The sequence below is a fragment of the Dipodomys spectabilis genome, unplaced genomic scaffold, assembly GCF_019054845.1.
Source record: "Dipodomys spectabilis isolate Male_0828 unplaced genomic scaffold, ASM1905484v1 ptg000544l, whole genome shotgun sequence".
NCBI classification, from domain to species: domain Eukaryota; kingdom Metazoa; phylum Chordata; class Mammalia; order Rodentia; family Heteromyidae; genus Dipodomys; species Dipodomys spectabilis.
The window spans coordinates 404,169-419,431 of record NW_024871221.1 but is presented as its reverse complement, the minus strand read 5'-3'; the positions used below and the strand labels follow the sequence as shown (position 1 = coordinate 419,431).

The 15,263-nt window shown below is 55.0% G+C and overlaps 2 protein-coding genes across 6 annotated transcripts in view; one reads left to right on the top strand and one right to left on the bottom strand.

Annotated features, from left to right (window-relative positions):
- Nucleotides 1–759: 759 nt before the first annotated feature.
- Nucleotides 760–4,268, bottom strand: LOC122099886 (basic proline-rich protein-like). Its single transcript, XM_042670384.1, has 2 exons — nucleotides 4,228–4,268; nucleotides 760–2,248 (listed from the first exon to the last, which is right to left on the bottom strand). The coding sequence occupies exons 1-2, from the start codon at nucleotides 4,266–4,268 to the stop codon at nucleotides 760–762; spliced, it is 1,530 nt and encodes a 509-aa protein (XP_042526318.1).
- Cttn (cortactin) overlaps nucleotides 1,706–15,263 on the top strand; it is a 32,479-nt gene continuing 18,921 nt past the window's right edge. For 4 of the 5 annotated variants that reach the window (XM_042670378.1, XM_042670377.1, XM_042670376.1 and 1 more), the window contains exons 1-6: nucleotides 1,706–1,772; nucleotides 5,335–5,428; nucleotides 7,590–7,676; nucleotides 7,802–7,875; nucleotides 11,702–11,831; nucleotides 14,881–14,991. In XM_042670378.1, the coding sequence (XP_042526312.1) occupies nucleotides 7,590–7,676; nucleotides 7,802–7,875; nucleotides 11,702–11,831; nucleotides 14,881–14,991 (402 nt within the window). In that variant the 5' untranslated portion in view covers nucleotides 1,706–1,772; nucleotides 5,335–5,428. Of the gene's footprint in view, nucleotides 1,773–2,462; nucleotides 2,479–5,334; nucleotides 5,429–7,589; nucleotides 7,677–7,801; nucleotides 7,876–11,701; nucleotides 11,832–14,880; nucleotides 14,992–15,263 lie in introns of those variants that run through there. The other variant, XM_042670375.1, reaches the window with a different exon arrangement.

Below are 15,263 nucleotides of genomic sequence, written 5' to 3'. Positions count from 1 at the left end.
TTAGGCTGGAGCTGAAGAGCTGAGGCACAGCACCCAGGCCCAGAGGTCAGGCCCCACGACTGACAAAAAAAAAACAAAACTAATCTCCCTTCCATCTTACCTGCTATGACTTTTGTTGGAATTGGCTACAGCCAAGGATCAGGTTAGAGGCTGAGATCCAGGGTTTCTCTCCTCCAAGGACCACGCGGTGCTCTTCCAGACTGCATGATGTGCTCTTGTCATACTAGGACACTGCTCTACTGCATCAAGACACACCCACCAATGCCCATCCCTTTAGTACTTCCCATAGACAGACCTGTCAGACCTGGAATCCCTCCCCCCTCGTTTTTTGGTGCCAGTACTGGGGCTTGAACTAAGGAGCTGGGTGCTATTGCTGAGATTTTTGTGCTCAAAGCTCTACATGAGCCATTGGCTTTTTTCTTACTGATTAATCTGAGGTAAGAATCACCTGGGCTTTCCTGCCTCTACTGGCTTTGAGCCGAGATCCTTCAATCTTAGCCTCCTGAGTAGCCAGAATTACAAGAATCAGAGGTGTGAGCCAGGGGCCTGGTCTGCCTTATCTCTTTTACTCCAACTTGGACTTCAGAGTTTGCTAGAAAAACCTCTGATCACCCCGGTTTGTCCTATCTTATCCCGAGTATAAATTCTGTCTTCATAAGGCTTCTCACATCTGAATTATAGGCGTCTGTGGTTATGGCTGTCCTCTAGAAGCTCCTGAGCAAGGCTCACGTCTCTTCCACTGACCCTGCTCCTGGCATATCAGGCCTTTTGTGGACGGGTGGGTGAGGTGGAGGGTGGAGAGCGGGCAGGGGCGCGGGGTGCAGGGTGGATGGAGGGCGGGCAGGGGCGCGGGGTAGAGGATGGATGGAGGGCGGGCAGGGGCGCAGGGTGGAGGGCAGGTGGAGGGCGGGCAGGGGCGCGGGGTGGAGGGCGGGCAGGGGCGCGGGGTGCAGGGCGGGCAGGGGCGCGGGGTGGAGGGCGGGCAGGGGAGCGGGGTGGAGGGCGGGCAGGGGCGCGGGGTGGAGGGCGGGTGGAGGGCGGGCGGGGCGCGGGGTGGAGGGCGGGTGGAGGGCGGGCGGGGGCGCGGGGTGGAGGGCGGGTGGAGGGCGGGCGGGGGCGCGGGGTGGAGGGCGGGTGGAGGGCGGGCGGGGGCGCGGGGTGGAGGGCGGGTGGAGGGCGGGCGGGGGCGCGGGGTGGAGGGCGGGCGGGGGCGCGGGGTGGAGGGCGGGCAGGGGCGCGGGATGGAGGGCGGGTGGAGGGCGGGCAGGGGCGCGGGGTGGAGGGCGGGTGGAGGGCGGGCGGGGGCGCGGGGTGGAGGGCGGGCAGGGGCGCGGGGTGGAGGGCGGGTGGAGGGCGGGCAGGGGCGCGGGGTGGAGGGCGGGTGGAGGGCGGGCAGGGGCGCGGGGTGGAGGGCGGGTGGAGGGCGGGCGGGGGCGCGGGGTGGAGGGCGGGTGGAGGGCGGGCGGGGGCGCGGGGTGGAGGGCGGGCAGGGGCGCGGGGTGGAGGGCGGGTGGAGGGCGGGCAGGGGCGCGGGGTGGAGGGCGGGTGGAAGGCCGGGACGGGAGGTGGGAGGACGGCGAGGGAGGTGCGGCCGGTGCGGGTGGACCCAGGAGGGCCAGGCTCGCCGGGCGGCCGGCGCGCGCCCGCAGGGGGCGTGGCCTCGCGCGGTCCCGGATGCGGCCCCGCCCCCGGGAACCGGAAGTGAGCGGGCCGGCGCAGCGGGCGCGACGCGGGCCAGGCGCTGGGGGCTGGAGCCGGCCGGGACCGCGGCGGTGAGCGGCGCGGGCGCGGGCGCGGGCGCGGGCGGCGACGGGGGAGCCGCGAGCAGCCGCGGGGGAACGGGAAGGAAGCGGCCGTCTCGCCGCGCTTCCGCCCGCGGTTTCCGGCGTGAGGAGAGGGCGGGCGGGGCCGCGCGGGCCTGCGGCGGGCGGCGGCGGCTGTGGCGGGCCGGAGCGGTGCGGGGCCGCGCGGGCCTGAGGGGCCGGGGCCGCCCGCGGAGGGGGTCCGGGGCTCGGGCGAGCTCTGCGGCGTCCGGGGTCCCGCCGGCCTCGGTCCTTCCTGCCGGGCCCGGCGGGGTCCGCCGGCCTCTGGGCGTCGCGAGGGCGTGACCCGCGCCCCGGCTCTCCGGGCCCGCGACGCCCGCAGTGAGTCACCCGCGCGAGCCCGAGGCCACGCCGGTGCCTCCGACGCCGGGCGGGAGGCGCGCGCGGAGCCGTCGGTCCCTGCGCTGGGCCGCCGCACGCGGGCCCTGGGTGCGCGCGGGCCCTGGGTGCGCGCGGGCCCTGGGTGCGCGCGGGCCCTGGGTGCGCGCGGGCCCTCGGTGCGCGCGGGCCCTCGGTGCGCGCGGGCCCTCGGTGCGCGCGCCCGTCCGGGCCGGGCTCCGGGCCCCGCCGCCCCCACTTAGCCTCTTCATTCCAAGCCGGCCCTCTACCGCCTGAGCCACACTCTGCTCCCGGTTTCTTGGCGGTTTAGCTGGCGGTAAGAATCTCATGGACTTTCCTGTCCGGGCTGGCTTTGAACTATTATCCTTCGATCTCATTCTCTGGAGTAGCTAGAACTAAGAGGCATGAGCCCCCAGTGCTGGGCTAAAGTGAGTTTGTAATGGAGACTCCGTGCTGGATGGGCCTTCGCCAGACTTAGGATTGTGAGTACAGGCCAGGGCCTGGTGGCCCATGCCTGTCATCCTAGCTACTCAGGAGGCCAAGACGTGAGGATCACGGTTCAAAGCCAGCCCAGACAGAAAAGTCCACAAGACTCATGTCCAGTTAATAAACCAAAAGCCAGAAATGGAGCTGAGGCCCAAGTTGTAGAGTGCCAGCCTTGAGAGGAAGAAGCCAAGTGATCGTATAAGGTCCTTGGTGTAAGCTCTAGCCCAGACAGACACATACAGAATACGTTGAGCACAATGGTGAGTCACCTGTCTGTGCCCTCAGGAGGTGCAGAGTGGCAGCACCCCAGCTGTGTGTAGGGTTCTTCATACAGGCCGGCTGACAGCAGGGAAGGTATGTGCCCACCAGCTTGCCCTTCAGTGTCACGGGGCAAGGGAGCCCTCTGTGTGGGCCTGGCCTCGGGTTCCAGGTGCACTGTGGACATCCCGGGTTGTTAGGAGAGGCTTGTGAGGCTGCCTGGGCCGCTCCACTGCTGTTTGTGCTCTCTGGCTTTCTTCTGTAAGGTGGTAGACAGGTGTCTGGGAAGCTGGCTCTGGGCTGTGCGTTCACCAGACCAGTAAGACGTTCTGTGAGGGGGCGGAGATGTTTGCTTTATACATGGCAGCATGGACCACTGGCTCAGTGCACTCGGCCTGTGGGGATGCTGGAAAGGAAGGGAGGCTGCATTCCTCCTGGGTGGATGCATTATCTGTTCAACAGTGTGTTTTGTAACAACTTTATTGCAATATAATTCACATACCATGCGATTTGCCCATTTAGAGGGTGCAGTTAAGCACTCTGGAGGCCTTGAAAACAAGGCCAGTGTTCAACTGAAACCCTTTTATACAACTACTTGAAGATTATAAAAAGATGAAATAATTGTATTGTTCACTTAAAAAAAAAACAAAAACCAAGACCAGTCAGGGCTACGTAGCACAAGACTGCCTCAAAAAACTAAGTGTACTATTCCATGCTTTTGGGTATTTTCAGAGAGGGCAGCCATCCCCACTTGTCATCTTTGGGACAGTTTTATCACCTCTGGAAGGAACAGTAGGGGCACAGAGTAGTCCCAGCCACAGTGAGAGTTCATCTCTTAAAGAAGAAAGAAGCCTGTACCTTTCAGCCATGACTTCACAATCTCCCATTCTCCCTGGCGCCCCAGTGCTGGATAGCCACTGATACACTTTGTCCACAGTTCCGGACATTTCATAAGAATGAGGCTGTAGCCCGTGGTCTTTGAGTCATGACTTCAGGGTTCGTTCACAGTGCAGTGCGTATCATTTACTCCTTTTTATGACTGACTACTATTCCACTGTGCATCTGTAACATAGCTCCATTTGCGGGTGTTGGCCCCATTCCCTCTTCTAGGTGGTTCCATTCTGCTGCTCTGAGCATCCACGTGCAGGGTTTTGTGTGGACTTTGGCTCTCCTTGCTCTTGTGAATAGCTGCAGGTGGAGTTGCTGGGCGGTGTGGTACCTGTGGTTAACCCATCTTCCCAGGCTGGGTTCCCATCAGCTGTGTGTGTCAGCGTCTGATGCCCTGGTCCTCCACACTCCCTTAACCTTGCCTTGTGCTCACCCCCTCTCTGTGCTGGAGATGGAGTCCAGAGCCTTGACCATACGGCCCATGTGCTTTACCATTGAATTCAGCCCACTGCACTCCCAAACCCTTTTTTGAGGTGAGTCTCTGTTTCCCAGGCCATGCTGAAACTCCTGGGTTCAAGCAATTCTACTTGATCCTCCTGAGTGCTAAGACTACAGGCATGTACTACTGTGTGCCTGGTTCTTTATGCTTTGTTGATGGTGTCTTTTGAAGCACAGTTTTTTTATGTTGTTGTTTTTGGTGTCAGGCTTAGAGCTTGAACTTGGCCTGGGTGCTGTCCCTGAGCTTTTTCACTCAAGGCCTAGCCCTCTACCATTTGAGCCACAGCTTTACTTCTGGCTTTTTGTCTTTTTGGTGGTTAATTGGAGATGAGAGTCTCACAGACTTTTCTGCCTGGGCTAACTTTGAATTGCAGTCCTCCCATCTCAGCCTCTTCAGTAGCCACAGGCATGAGCCATTGGCTCACCGTGCTGAGTTCTTTTTATTATTTTATTTCCAATTGGGTTTTTTTTTTTGAGACAGTCTGGAGATTTTATTACTGATTTTTAAAAAAATAGTAGTAGAATTTTATTATCTTTACCAATGTCTTAGGTTGAAACCATCAGGATTGTAGCACAGGAGCCCTGGGTGGACAGTTGAGGCACCGAGGAGAGACAACATGTACTTGGAAGACCTTGGAGCTCCCTTCTTTAGCTGCTGTGTTGAGCATTTTCTTTCTTTTTTTTTTTTTGGGTCCAGTCGTGAGGCCTGAACTCTGGGTCTGGGCACTGTCCCTCAGCTCTTCAGCTCAAGGCTAGCGCTCTACCACTTGAGCCACAGCACCACTTCCAGCTTTTTTCTTTTTGCTTATGTGGTGCTGAGGAATCGAACCCAGGGCCTCAGGCATGCAAGGCAAGCCCTCTACCACTGAGCCACCTTCCCAGCCCTGAGCATTTTCTTTAGTAGAATACAGTCCTCCTGCTTTCTGTTCAGAGTGCTTTTGAAGCCTTGTTACGTCTGGGGGGTTTCTGAGGTTGGCTTGAGAAGATCTACACACATAAGCACAGAGGGACACCCTTGTGAGCTTCCTCCTTGTCTCTGCAGAGCAGTGCTCCCCATGCCCAGCCGCTCCTCACTGCAGTACTGGGTTTCAAGCCCACTGTGAGCCACCTCTGCCACTGGACAGCAAGAAAGAAAGGTATGTGGACTGTGAATGCCCAGCATTCTCCTCTGGGGCTAAGGGAGAACTCCCTCAGTACACAGGAGGCATGGGGTGTTCTTTGTGTTGGAATGTTGAGAGAAATGTTCTGAAAAGAAATTCCATGGTTATAAACTAAAAGCAGAGCCGGGTGCGCTGGTGGCTCACGCCTCTAATTCTAGCTACTCAGGAGGCTGAGATCTGAGGATCACAGTTCAAAGCCAACCCTGAGGAGAAAAGTCTGTGAGACTCTTCTCTCCAATAAACTACTCAGAAAAAGCCAGAAGTGGCGCTGTGGCTTAAGTGGTAGAGAGCTTCTAGCCTCGAGTAAAAAGCTCAGGGACAGAGTCCAGGCCTGGAGTTCAAGCCCCAGGACCGGCAGGAAAAACAACAGTAACTAAAATCAGGTCATGTATGGTGGCAATGCCTGTAACCCCAGCAACTCAGGAGGCAGAGGTAGAAAGATCCCGGCTTACTCAGGAGGCTGAGATCTGAGGATCGCGGTTCAAAGCCAGCCCGGGCAGGAAAGACCGTGAGACTCCTATCTCCAATAAACCACCAGAAAACCGGAAGTGGCGCTGTAGCTCAAGTGGTAGAGCGCTCCCCTTGAGCTGAAGAGCTGAGGGACAGCGCCCAGGCCCAGAGTTCAAGCCCCACGACCGACAAAAAAAAAAAAAGAAAGATCCCAGCTTGCAGACTCAGGCCAGAAGTATTAGCATCACACTCTCCCTGAAAAACCAGCCAAAAGCAAAAGGACTGGTGGCATGGTTCAGGTGGTCCAGGGCTTGCCTAGCAATCTCGAGCCCAGAGTTCAAACATCAGTACTGTCAATCCCCTAGCTGTGTCCCCCGCCCCCCTAGAAAAAAAGAAAAAGGAAACAAAAGAAGTTGCAGACAGCGCTAGAACTAATAACTTGCGGTCTCCCGTGGGTGGTGAGGCATCAGGTGTGGAGCTCTCACCCGGCTGGAAGCACCGGCCGTCCCTCCCTCTCTCCCTCCCTCCCTCCCAACATCCCCTGAGGGATCTAAAGGCAGCCAACAGGAGCTGCTCTCCTTCACCTGTGTGAGGCAGTCTGGCCTGCCCTGAGACCGCCGCCCTCCTCCGTGGTGTTTGCCTGGTATGTGAAATGGAAGGCAGCTCCTGACTGTCCACACCTGGAGCCAGGGCCCAGCCCTCAACTTTTCCCTTTGTGTCCACTCAGATGATTGGGGGTCTAGTCTGGCCTCTTGGTGTGTTCATCCGCGCTTTAACGTCTTGTCAGGAGCAGGTCCTGTATGGAAAGCTGTTGCCGTGATAGGGGCCTCTAGATAAAGTTCAAGATGGCTGTTTTATGTCCTGCTCCACCTGGTGGCACAAATCTTCACCCTGACCCTTCCCTTGCTCCAACCCGCAATGGCATCTTGGGTGTGGACTTGAGACCTGGCAGAGCTGAGGGAAGAGTAGAGACGTTGGTTTTCAAGCCAGCCAAGAGCTTTTGTCCTGTGGGATTCAAGGCCTGCACCCCTGTGGGTTACCGAGAGGGAATTGGGCTCCCCCTGGTATAAGCCCTGGCTGTAGCTTTGGTTGATTTAACTTCTCATCCATTACCTTCCTGGCCTAAGGGAGAGTCTGTCTCATGGGGAATGAATCTATACACTCCCTGCAGAGCTCCTATACCTGAGGTGACAGAAGGCAGGACCCTGCTGGTGTCTTGAGCTGCGTCACTGTCTCTCTAGCAGATGACACCTGTGACTTCTGCTTCTAGGACCGCTGGGACAGGGAGACTGGGCCTTCCTGCTGTGGATTGTCCGAGTAGATGGTAGAGCAAGCACCACTTGGTGCATGAAACAGTTATTAAATTACAGTTTAAATTAGGACAGTCACTAACTGTTTGAAGTCAAAATAAGTGCTCTCTAAGCTTGTGGTAAATGCAGTGTGAAATTTGCCCTCAGCACAGCCCCAAATTCACCTGTTTTTCTGCTTAGAAACAGTCTCAACCTAAGCTTTAGCAGAGTAGAAGTGAAGCCAGAGTATTTCTGTGCTGACTGTAACAGTGCGAGACTGGTGTGGGTTAGCATCTGACCCCTGGATATGTCGTTCTGGTGTAGGTGCAGTGATGGGACCGTGTCTCTCCTGCCCATGGCCTTGGGAGCCCTCTCTAACCTCAGTGCTGCTCTTGCAGATGTGGAAAGCGTCGGCAGGCCACGCTGTGTCCATCACCCAGGACGACGGGGGAGCCGATGACTGGGAGACTGACCCTGATTTTGTGGTAGGAGGCAGTCTGCCGGCTTTCCTTTCTCCCTCTCTAAGTGTTCTCCTGGGCTTTTGTTGGGTTGGGTGTTTGCTGGTTCACACATGTGGGGTGTGAGAGCTACTGCTTGTTTTTCTTTGCAGAATGATGTGAGCGAAAAGGAGCAAAGATGGGGTGCCAAAACTGTGCAGGGGTCTGGGCACCAGGAGCACATCAAGTAAGAGCTCTGAGCGGGTGGCGCGTGCTTCTCGTTAGCTGACTGCTGCTTCAGGAGGTGGACATGGGACAGGACACATTCGTTGACGCCTGTATTTATTATGTGTATGCACACACGTCACGTGACATTTCCCTTTGCAATTTTCTATGTGTTGACTCTGCTTGCCCATGCTGAGCTTTGCATCAAGGACCAGTTCGTAAAAAGCTCTTCTCTTAGAACTGGAAGTTTCTAAAGGGTGAGGCCCTTCCAGGAACAGACCAGAAGCCCCTGTTTACAGTCTCTGATAGTTGGATGGTGAGCCAAGTTGGAGGCTATGGGAGAGTCTGAAATGGGAGGACTTGATCCTATCAACAGCCGGCAGTGTGTGCCACTTGCTTTCTGGTCAGGAAGTGCCAAGTGTGCAGGCCTGTACAGCGCACAGCATGCAGGGATGCACAGCATGCAGTTTTCATGCCTGTCCTGCCAGGAGGCAGAGTGTGCGTGGTCGCTTGTAGACTCACATTGGTTCCTCTGCCTCACCCACACTCCCCAGAAGAGGCCTGAGAACACGGTGCTGTGGTGCACTGCAGATTTAATAGTGCTGTGGTGCACTGCAGATTTAGTAGTCGGGTGATGTGAACTGAATTGCAGCCATCCTGAAGAGCCTGAGATAGACCAGGGGAACGGAGTGAGCATGTCCATGGCACTGTATAAATGCCAGCCCTCCGGCTTTGCAGCTCAGGGCTGGGATGGAGGGGATCTGGAGTGAGGAAAGCCAGGAGTCAGTGGCAGCCTTGGTTTGTTGGCCATGTCTCCACACCTCTGCTCAGCCCCTCCACTTCCAGTTCCTGTGTCTCCAGGATGCATTAGGGAGTTGAATGGGAGTGTGCACCTGGTCTTTAGATGGGTCAGATTCTCCAGGACCAGGGGGGAGGGCAAGTTCCCAATATCTGTTGTGCTTCTCAGGTTTAGGGTGTTGTCTGCTCCAGGGCACCAGGTGCTTTCCAGGCCTGATGTGGCTTGATCCACACCCCTGAGATGATTAGAATCTTGGTGGTTCTGGAGTTCGAGCTCAGTGTCTTGTACTGATTAGGCAGGCCTTCTGTGCCTCTGCTTCCATCCCTTTTCACTTGCTTGCTGGCTTGCTTGGTTTATTAGTTATTTAGTTATTATTTTTGGTGATACTGGGGCTTGAACTCAGGGCCTTGCATTTGTAAGGTTTACTTGCTTATAGCTGGTGCTTTACCACTTGAGTCATGCCTCCGGCCCTGCGTTTTTTTGGGCTGGTTGTTGGGACCTGAACTCTGGGCCTGGGCGCTGTCCCTCAGCTCTTCAGCTCAAGGCCAGCGCCCTACCACTTGAGCCACAGCACCACTTCCAGCTTTTTTTGCTTATGTGGTGCTAAGGAATCGAACCCAGGGCCTCATGCATGCAAGGCAAGCATTCTACCACTGAGCCACCTTCCCAGCCCCGGTCCTGCTTTTGTTGGTTAATTGAAGGTGGAATATCAGTTACATTTCTGCCCATACTAGCTTTGAACCATGATTCTTTAGGTCTTAGCCTCCTGAATAGCGGGAATTATAGGCATGAGGCACTGGCTTATTTTTCAGATAGGGTCTCAGATTGTAATCTTTTTGCCTATACCTTCTGTATAGTTGGGGTGACTGGTGAGTGCCATCATGCCCATCTCCTGAGATGTCTGCTGGGCAGAAAGCCCTGTGCTGAGCTGGCCTTTGTGCTCCTCTAAGGTCTCTTGTTGACAGCTGCTTAGAATGGAATTAAAGTGGCTTTTACTGTGCTTTTATGGAGTTGTCTTAAGTTTTTGTTTTTTGGGGATTTTTGGCCAGTCCTGGGGCTTGATCTCAGGACCTGGGCACTATACCTGAGCTGCTTTGCTCAAGGCTAATGCTCTACGACTTGAGCCACAGCCCCACTTCTGTCTTTTTTGAGTAGTTTATTGGAGATAAGAACCTCTGGACATTTCTGCCTGGGCTGATTTTGAACCACAATCCTTGGATCTCAGCCTCCTGCGTAGCTAGGATTATGGGCGTATAGGTAGGTGCCCCCCTTTCCTCTCCAGGGGTCTGCCTGCCTCTCTCTTGACCTCCTCCCTCATGTCAACACGTTTCGTTTGGTATTCATTTGGTTACTTGTTTGAATGAGTTACACCATTGGACGTCTGCATATACCATACTTTAGTCAATATAGTCATGTATATTTGCATATGACCTTTTTTATTTATTTATTTATTTATTTTTTTGCCATAACTGAGGCTTGAACTCTGGGTCTGGTGCTGTCCCTGAGCTTCTCTTTGCTCAAGGCGAGTACTCTACCACTTGAACCACAGTGCCACTTCCAACTTTTTTGAGTAGTTTATTGGCGATAAGAGTCTCATGGACTTTTCTGCCCAGGCTGGCTTTGAAGTGCTGTGAGCCTCTGGTGCCCAGCTATGTGTTATTTTATATTTAATTTACATGTATGAGAAAAATTACATCCTTTTGTCTCTCTGAGCTTGACATTTCATTTAACATAGTTTTTCCAGGTTTAGACAGTTTTCTGCAAATGAAATAATCTTCCTAATAGATGAGTAAATACAAATACATGTGTGTGTGTATAAGTTTTTTTTTTTAGTGTTTGAACTCAGGGCCTGGGCACTGTCCCTGAGCTCCTTTTGCTCAAGGCTGGCACTCTACCATTGAGCCACAGCGCCACTTCTGGCTTTTTCTGTGTGTGTGTGGTACTGAGGATACGAACCCAGGGCTTCCTGCATACCTGGCAAGCACTCTACCCCTAAGCCACACTCCTAGCCTTATAAATGTTCTTATATGTGTGTGTATATATATGTATAAATATTTTCTTGACCCATTTGTCCATTGCAGGGCATGTAGGTTGTTTCCATAACTTGGTTATGGTGATTAGGGCAGCAATAATATAATGCAGCAATGATAGTGTACAGTAGTCTTTATCATATCCTTGGAATCTAAAAAGAATTAACTCATGGCCAGGTACTAGTGGTTTATGCCTGTAATCCTAGCCATGCTGGAGCCTGAAATCTGAGGATTGCAGTTCGAAGCCAGTACTGGCAGGAAAGTTTCTTGTTTTTTTTTTTCCTTCTTCTTTTTTTTGTTACTGGAGATCACAGCCAGAATGTTGTACTTGCTAGGCAAGTGCTTTGCCACTGAGCTACGTCCCAGCCCTCATGAGACTCATCACCAATTAACTACCAAAAATTTTAAAAAGGACCAGGTGCTTATGGCTCACACCTGTAAACCTAGCTACTCAGGAGGCTGACTTCTAAGGATTGAGTGGAAGCCAGCCTGGGCAGGAAAGTCCACCAGACTCTTGTCTCCAGTTAACCACCAGAAAACTGGAAGTGGAGCTGTGGCTCAAATGGTAGAGTGTTAACCTTGAGCAAAAGGAGCTGAGGGACAGCGTCCAAGTCCCATGACCAACAAAAATAATAATAATAAGGGCTAACTCAAAGTCCAGTGCCAAGGGTCCTCAACTGGTGAGCGGCTTTGGGGATCTGAGGACAGGGCCTTTGACTTGGTTTTCCCCTCATCACAGAGCTACTAAAATGAGCAGCTTTTCACCAAATGAAGTAAAGCTTGGGTTTCAGCAGAGCTGCTTGAGGTTGTAGGTGACCCACAGACACATGTCAGGGAAAGGTGGCGATAGGAGAGCCCGGGAAGTGAGGGGGGGGGTGGGGGGAGGAGGGTGGTGTTCTGGCCATTGGCCAGCATCACGTGAGGACAGCCAGCTGTGCTGCATGGGTTGTCTGTCACCTGGTCTCCTTTGCCTTGGGCAGCTTGGTTTGTGTGTCTCATGTCTCCATGTCTGCCTCCAGCATCCACAAGCTGAGAGAAAACGTCTTCCAGGAACACCAGACCCTCAAGGAGAAGGAGCTGGAAACAGGACCAAAAGCCTCGCACGGCTATGGCGGGAAGTTTGGCGTGGAGCAGGACAGGATGGACAAAGTAAGCGCTTACAGGGCTGCCAAGTCGAGAGGCACCCCTTAGCTCCACAGTGCGAGCCAGCGAGCGAGCGGGCGGCTTGTCGAGGCGAGGTCCCCAGTATCCTCCCAACTGGGCCACTCACAAGCCTTTGCTCACTTTTCCAGCAGCTCTTCCCCAGTGTCAGGGGGCCTGGAGAGGGTCAGTGAGTAGGCAGGGCTTGTGGGCAAATGGAAGCCTTGTGAACAGGGCAGAGTCCTGACCACAGATGCCTGCTCGCCTCTGCCTGGCCAACAGCCCATGTACATCTGTTGATTTCAGGGAGCAGCCCATGCCTCCTGTGGAGCCTCAGTGCTAGCCAGGCTGGGGGCAGTGTGTTCTGGGCAGCAGCTGTGGCGAGCCTCTGGGAGCAGTCCCGGTAATCGCCCTGCAGGTGGCAGCAGAAGCTGTGGACTAAATACAGCAAGTTGTTTTTCATGCCAGACCTGGGTGCTGTTGAGGCTGGCATTTTACCATTTGAGCTACAGTGTCACTTCTGGCTCTTTAGTGGCTAATTGGAGGGAAGTATCTTACAGACTTTCCTATCTGGGCTGGCTTCACTGTGATCCTCAGATCACAGCCTCCCGTGCTGCTGGGATTTCAGGTGGGAGCCACTGGCACTCAGTGGTAAGGGGTGAGGACCTCTCTCCCTAGTAGAGGGAGCGATGTTCTCCCAGCAGGGTCAGCTGGTCTCCCCTCAGAGGAGTTGGTGTGGACAGAGGTGTGTGTGTGTCTCTTCAGTAAAGCTGGTCTTGACGTTGTGCAGGTGCTGTTGTCCAGGTGAATTTCTGTGTCCGAGGCACATGAGATTGTTCTGACAGGTGGACAAAAGTGGTGTGAGGTTCAGGTGGTACTTCATTCCTCTTCCCCCTGCTGCATGCTGCATCTATCTGATTAGTGCCTGGTTCAGGAAGCAGAGTGGACTGGGGGCTAAGGTACCCTGACCACAGCCAGAGAGTTCGTAGAGCTGGAGTCTGATGAGGACAGAGCGACATTGGCAGTGTCAGTGTGTCCCTCCACCCAGATGTCCTCTTGTTAAGCACGCAGTGTAGGGAGAAGAATTGTCAGGATTCTAGAAGAAGTCTAGTAGCCTTTCAACAACCAGAGTAAGCCGGGCACTATGACTCATACCTGTAATTCTAATTCTAGCTATGCAGGAGACTGGGATCTGAGAATCTTGGTTTGAAGCCAGCCCAGGCAGGTAATTCCTCGACTCTTTATCTCCAAATAACCACCAAAAAGTAGAGGTGTGGCTCAAGTGCTAGAGCACCAGGCATAATCACAAAAAAATCACAGGAGAGCAGGAGAAATCCTGAGTTCAAGCCCCAGTATCTATAGAAAACAAACGAAACCAGCAGGTGAGCTGACAGACCTAAAAGCCCACCAGACACCTCCCCTCCTGATGTGACTGACGCCTCACATGTGACGTCATGCTCTCTGGAACCGAAGGCAGTTCCAGAAAGGATGGCGCTCTCTGGTCTGGGTTGCAAACTATGCACTGGGGAATATGATGGCTGTGATTGTACCAGCCTGCTCCCCTTGTTGGCTGATCTCACCAGTCCCTAAACTTTCAGCTGAGGCCCTGTCTGTCCTGGAGATACTGAGGGCGCTGCTGTTGCCACCACTGCCACCGCCGCTCAGTGTTGACATCTGTCCTGTCCTGCCGGTTCAGGCAAGGTCCCCCGGCTCATGGTAGTGCTGCGAGACTCTTTGTTGTTAGAAGTCTCTCAGTGCCAAACCTGAGGATAAGTTGCTTGGCTGATTGTAACTTGTCCACTCTAGAAACTGCAAAAAGGCTGGGTGCGGATGGGGCCCTGGCTGCTCGGCGACACTGCACCCTTCTTTCGGGATACAGGTGGTTTGGGTCCATCCTGCGGGCTTCCTGCTTGCCTGTTCCCGCATGGGCTGCTGTCAGCGGGAGATGGAAAGCAGTCCAGAGGACTGCAGGCCAGTCCCAAAGCCTTCGCACCTGCTGTGCTGTTAGAACCGTTCTCTTGCAGATCCTTCCTTGGGGAGTGTACTGGCTAGTCCTGTGATGTGCCCCTCTCCTGCTTGTCTTGGGTGAGGCTCCAGAGGCTGAGGGCAGCTGTCTCTGCCCCCACAGGTTTTGAGGGGCCATGTTTCATGGCTTGGCCATTGCCGTTGAACTCAGCATGAGCCTGGGAAGGACAGCATCACAGCTCCAAAGATTGTTAGGAAGAGGGGACACAGGTGTCACTCATGGGCTGACCATCGTCAAGTTCAAGGCCCTGCTGTCCTCCCGTGGTAGGCCAACAGCCAGGGGAGGCCTGTGGGGTAGGATCGGCTGTCCCAGGGTCTGTGAGTGCAGTGAGAAGGCTTGCTCAGGTGGCCCCACACGCACCTGTGTCCTCACCACATGCACAGGAGCCACCTGGACACCTGTGCTGTGGAGAAGGCGGGGCCTGTGGGGCTGGGACCATGCTGGAGAGCAGCCCCTCGCCTGGTGTTTGCCTTGCCAGCTGGGATGTGTGCTGCATCCTGGGCTATGGTGCTTGTTTTTCCCCTGGTTCATGTGTGATCAGTAGGTCCTGGCACCTTCTTCCCTGATGGGGGCTGGTGATGTCGTTGGTGGTGCAGGAATGCTGTGCCAGGCAGGGGCAGGGCCCAGCTCCTGCCTGCATCGCCCTGGTGCTGTTGGTGTGAGGGTCTTGAAGCTGAGCTTTTACTGCTGTTGCGTCTGTTGCAGTTAGCCAGGCAAATGTGTCATCCCAGCCTTGGGCTGAGCAGCAGAAGTGCCAACCTCAACTGTGTCCCTGGAGTCGTCCCCGCGGAGGGTGTTGCTACCCTCGTCGGGGGAGGGGCACCCTATCCCTGCTGGGGGACACCTCTGCTGCACATGGGTGATACCAAGGGGGAGTAAAGTCTGGGTGACACTGGTGCATGGGTGTGGGTAATATCGAGAGATGTGGATGCAGGTGACACCTAGGGGTATGGATGTCGGTGACACTGCTGTATGGGTGTGTGCAGGTGACATTGCGATGTTGGTGACACTTGCCTTTGTACTCTGTTCCAGTCAGCCGTTGGCCATGAGTACCAGTCCAAACTTTCCAAGCACTGCTCGCAGGTTGACTCAGTCCGGGGTTTTGGAGGCAAGTTTGGTGTCCAGATGGACAGAGTTGATCAGGTGAGTGATGAGATTGGGGGAGAGGACCCACACCCCAAACACTACTGCCATGTCATCCTCTGAGCCACATGCAGCAGGATGGGGTTGTCCTCTGAGTTAGGGCACAGTACAGGCAAGACCTCCCAGGCCGGCCCCCTGAGCCCCACTGCTGGGAGAGGCCCTCGTTGTGTCCGCTGCACAAGTGGCCCGCGCACTTCTTTCATAGGTGCTGGCCTTAGATGTTGACCAGAGCAGGCCAGCAGGGCCCACTCCCACCCTGTTGTCTGCAGCAT

Coding starts and splice junctions, on each gene's coding strand:
- LOC122099886 (XM_042670384.1), bottom strand. CDS start 4,268: ATGGTCAAGGCTCTGGACTCCATCTCCAGCACAGAGAGGGG. Junction 2,249..4,227: donor ATCTCCAGCACAGAGAGGGG/GTGAGCACAAGG, acceptor GCGCGCACCCAG/GGCCCGCGTGCGGCGGCCCA.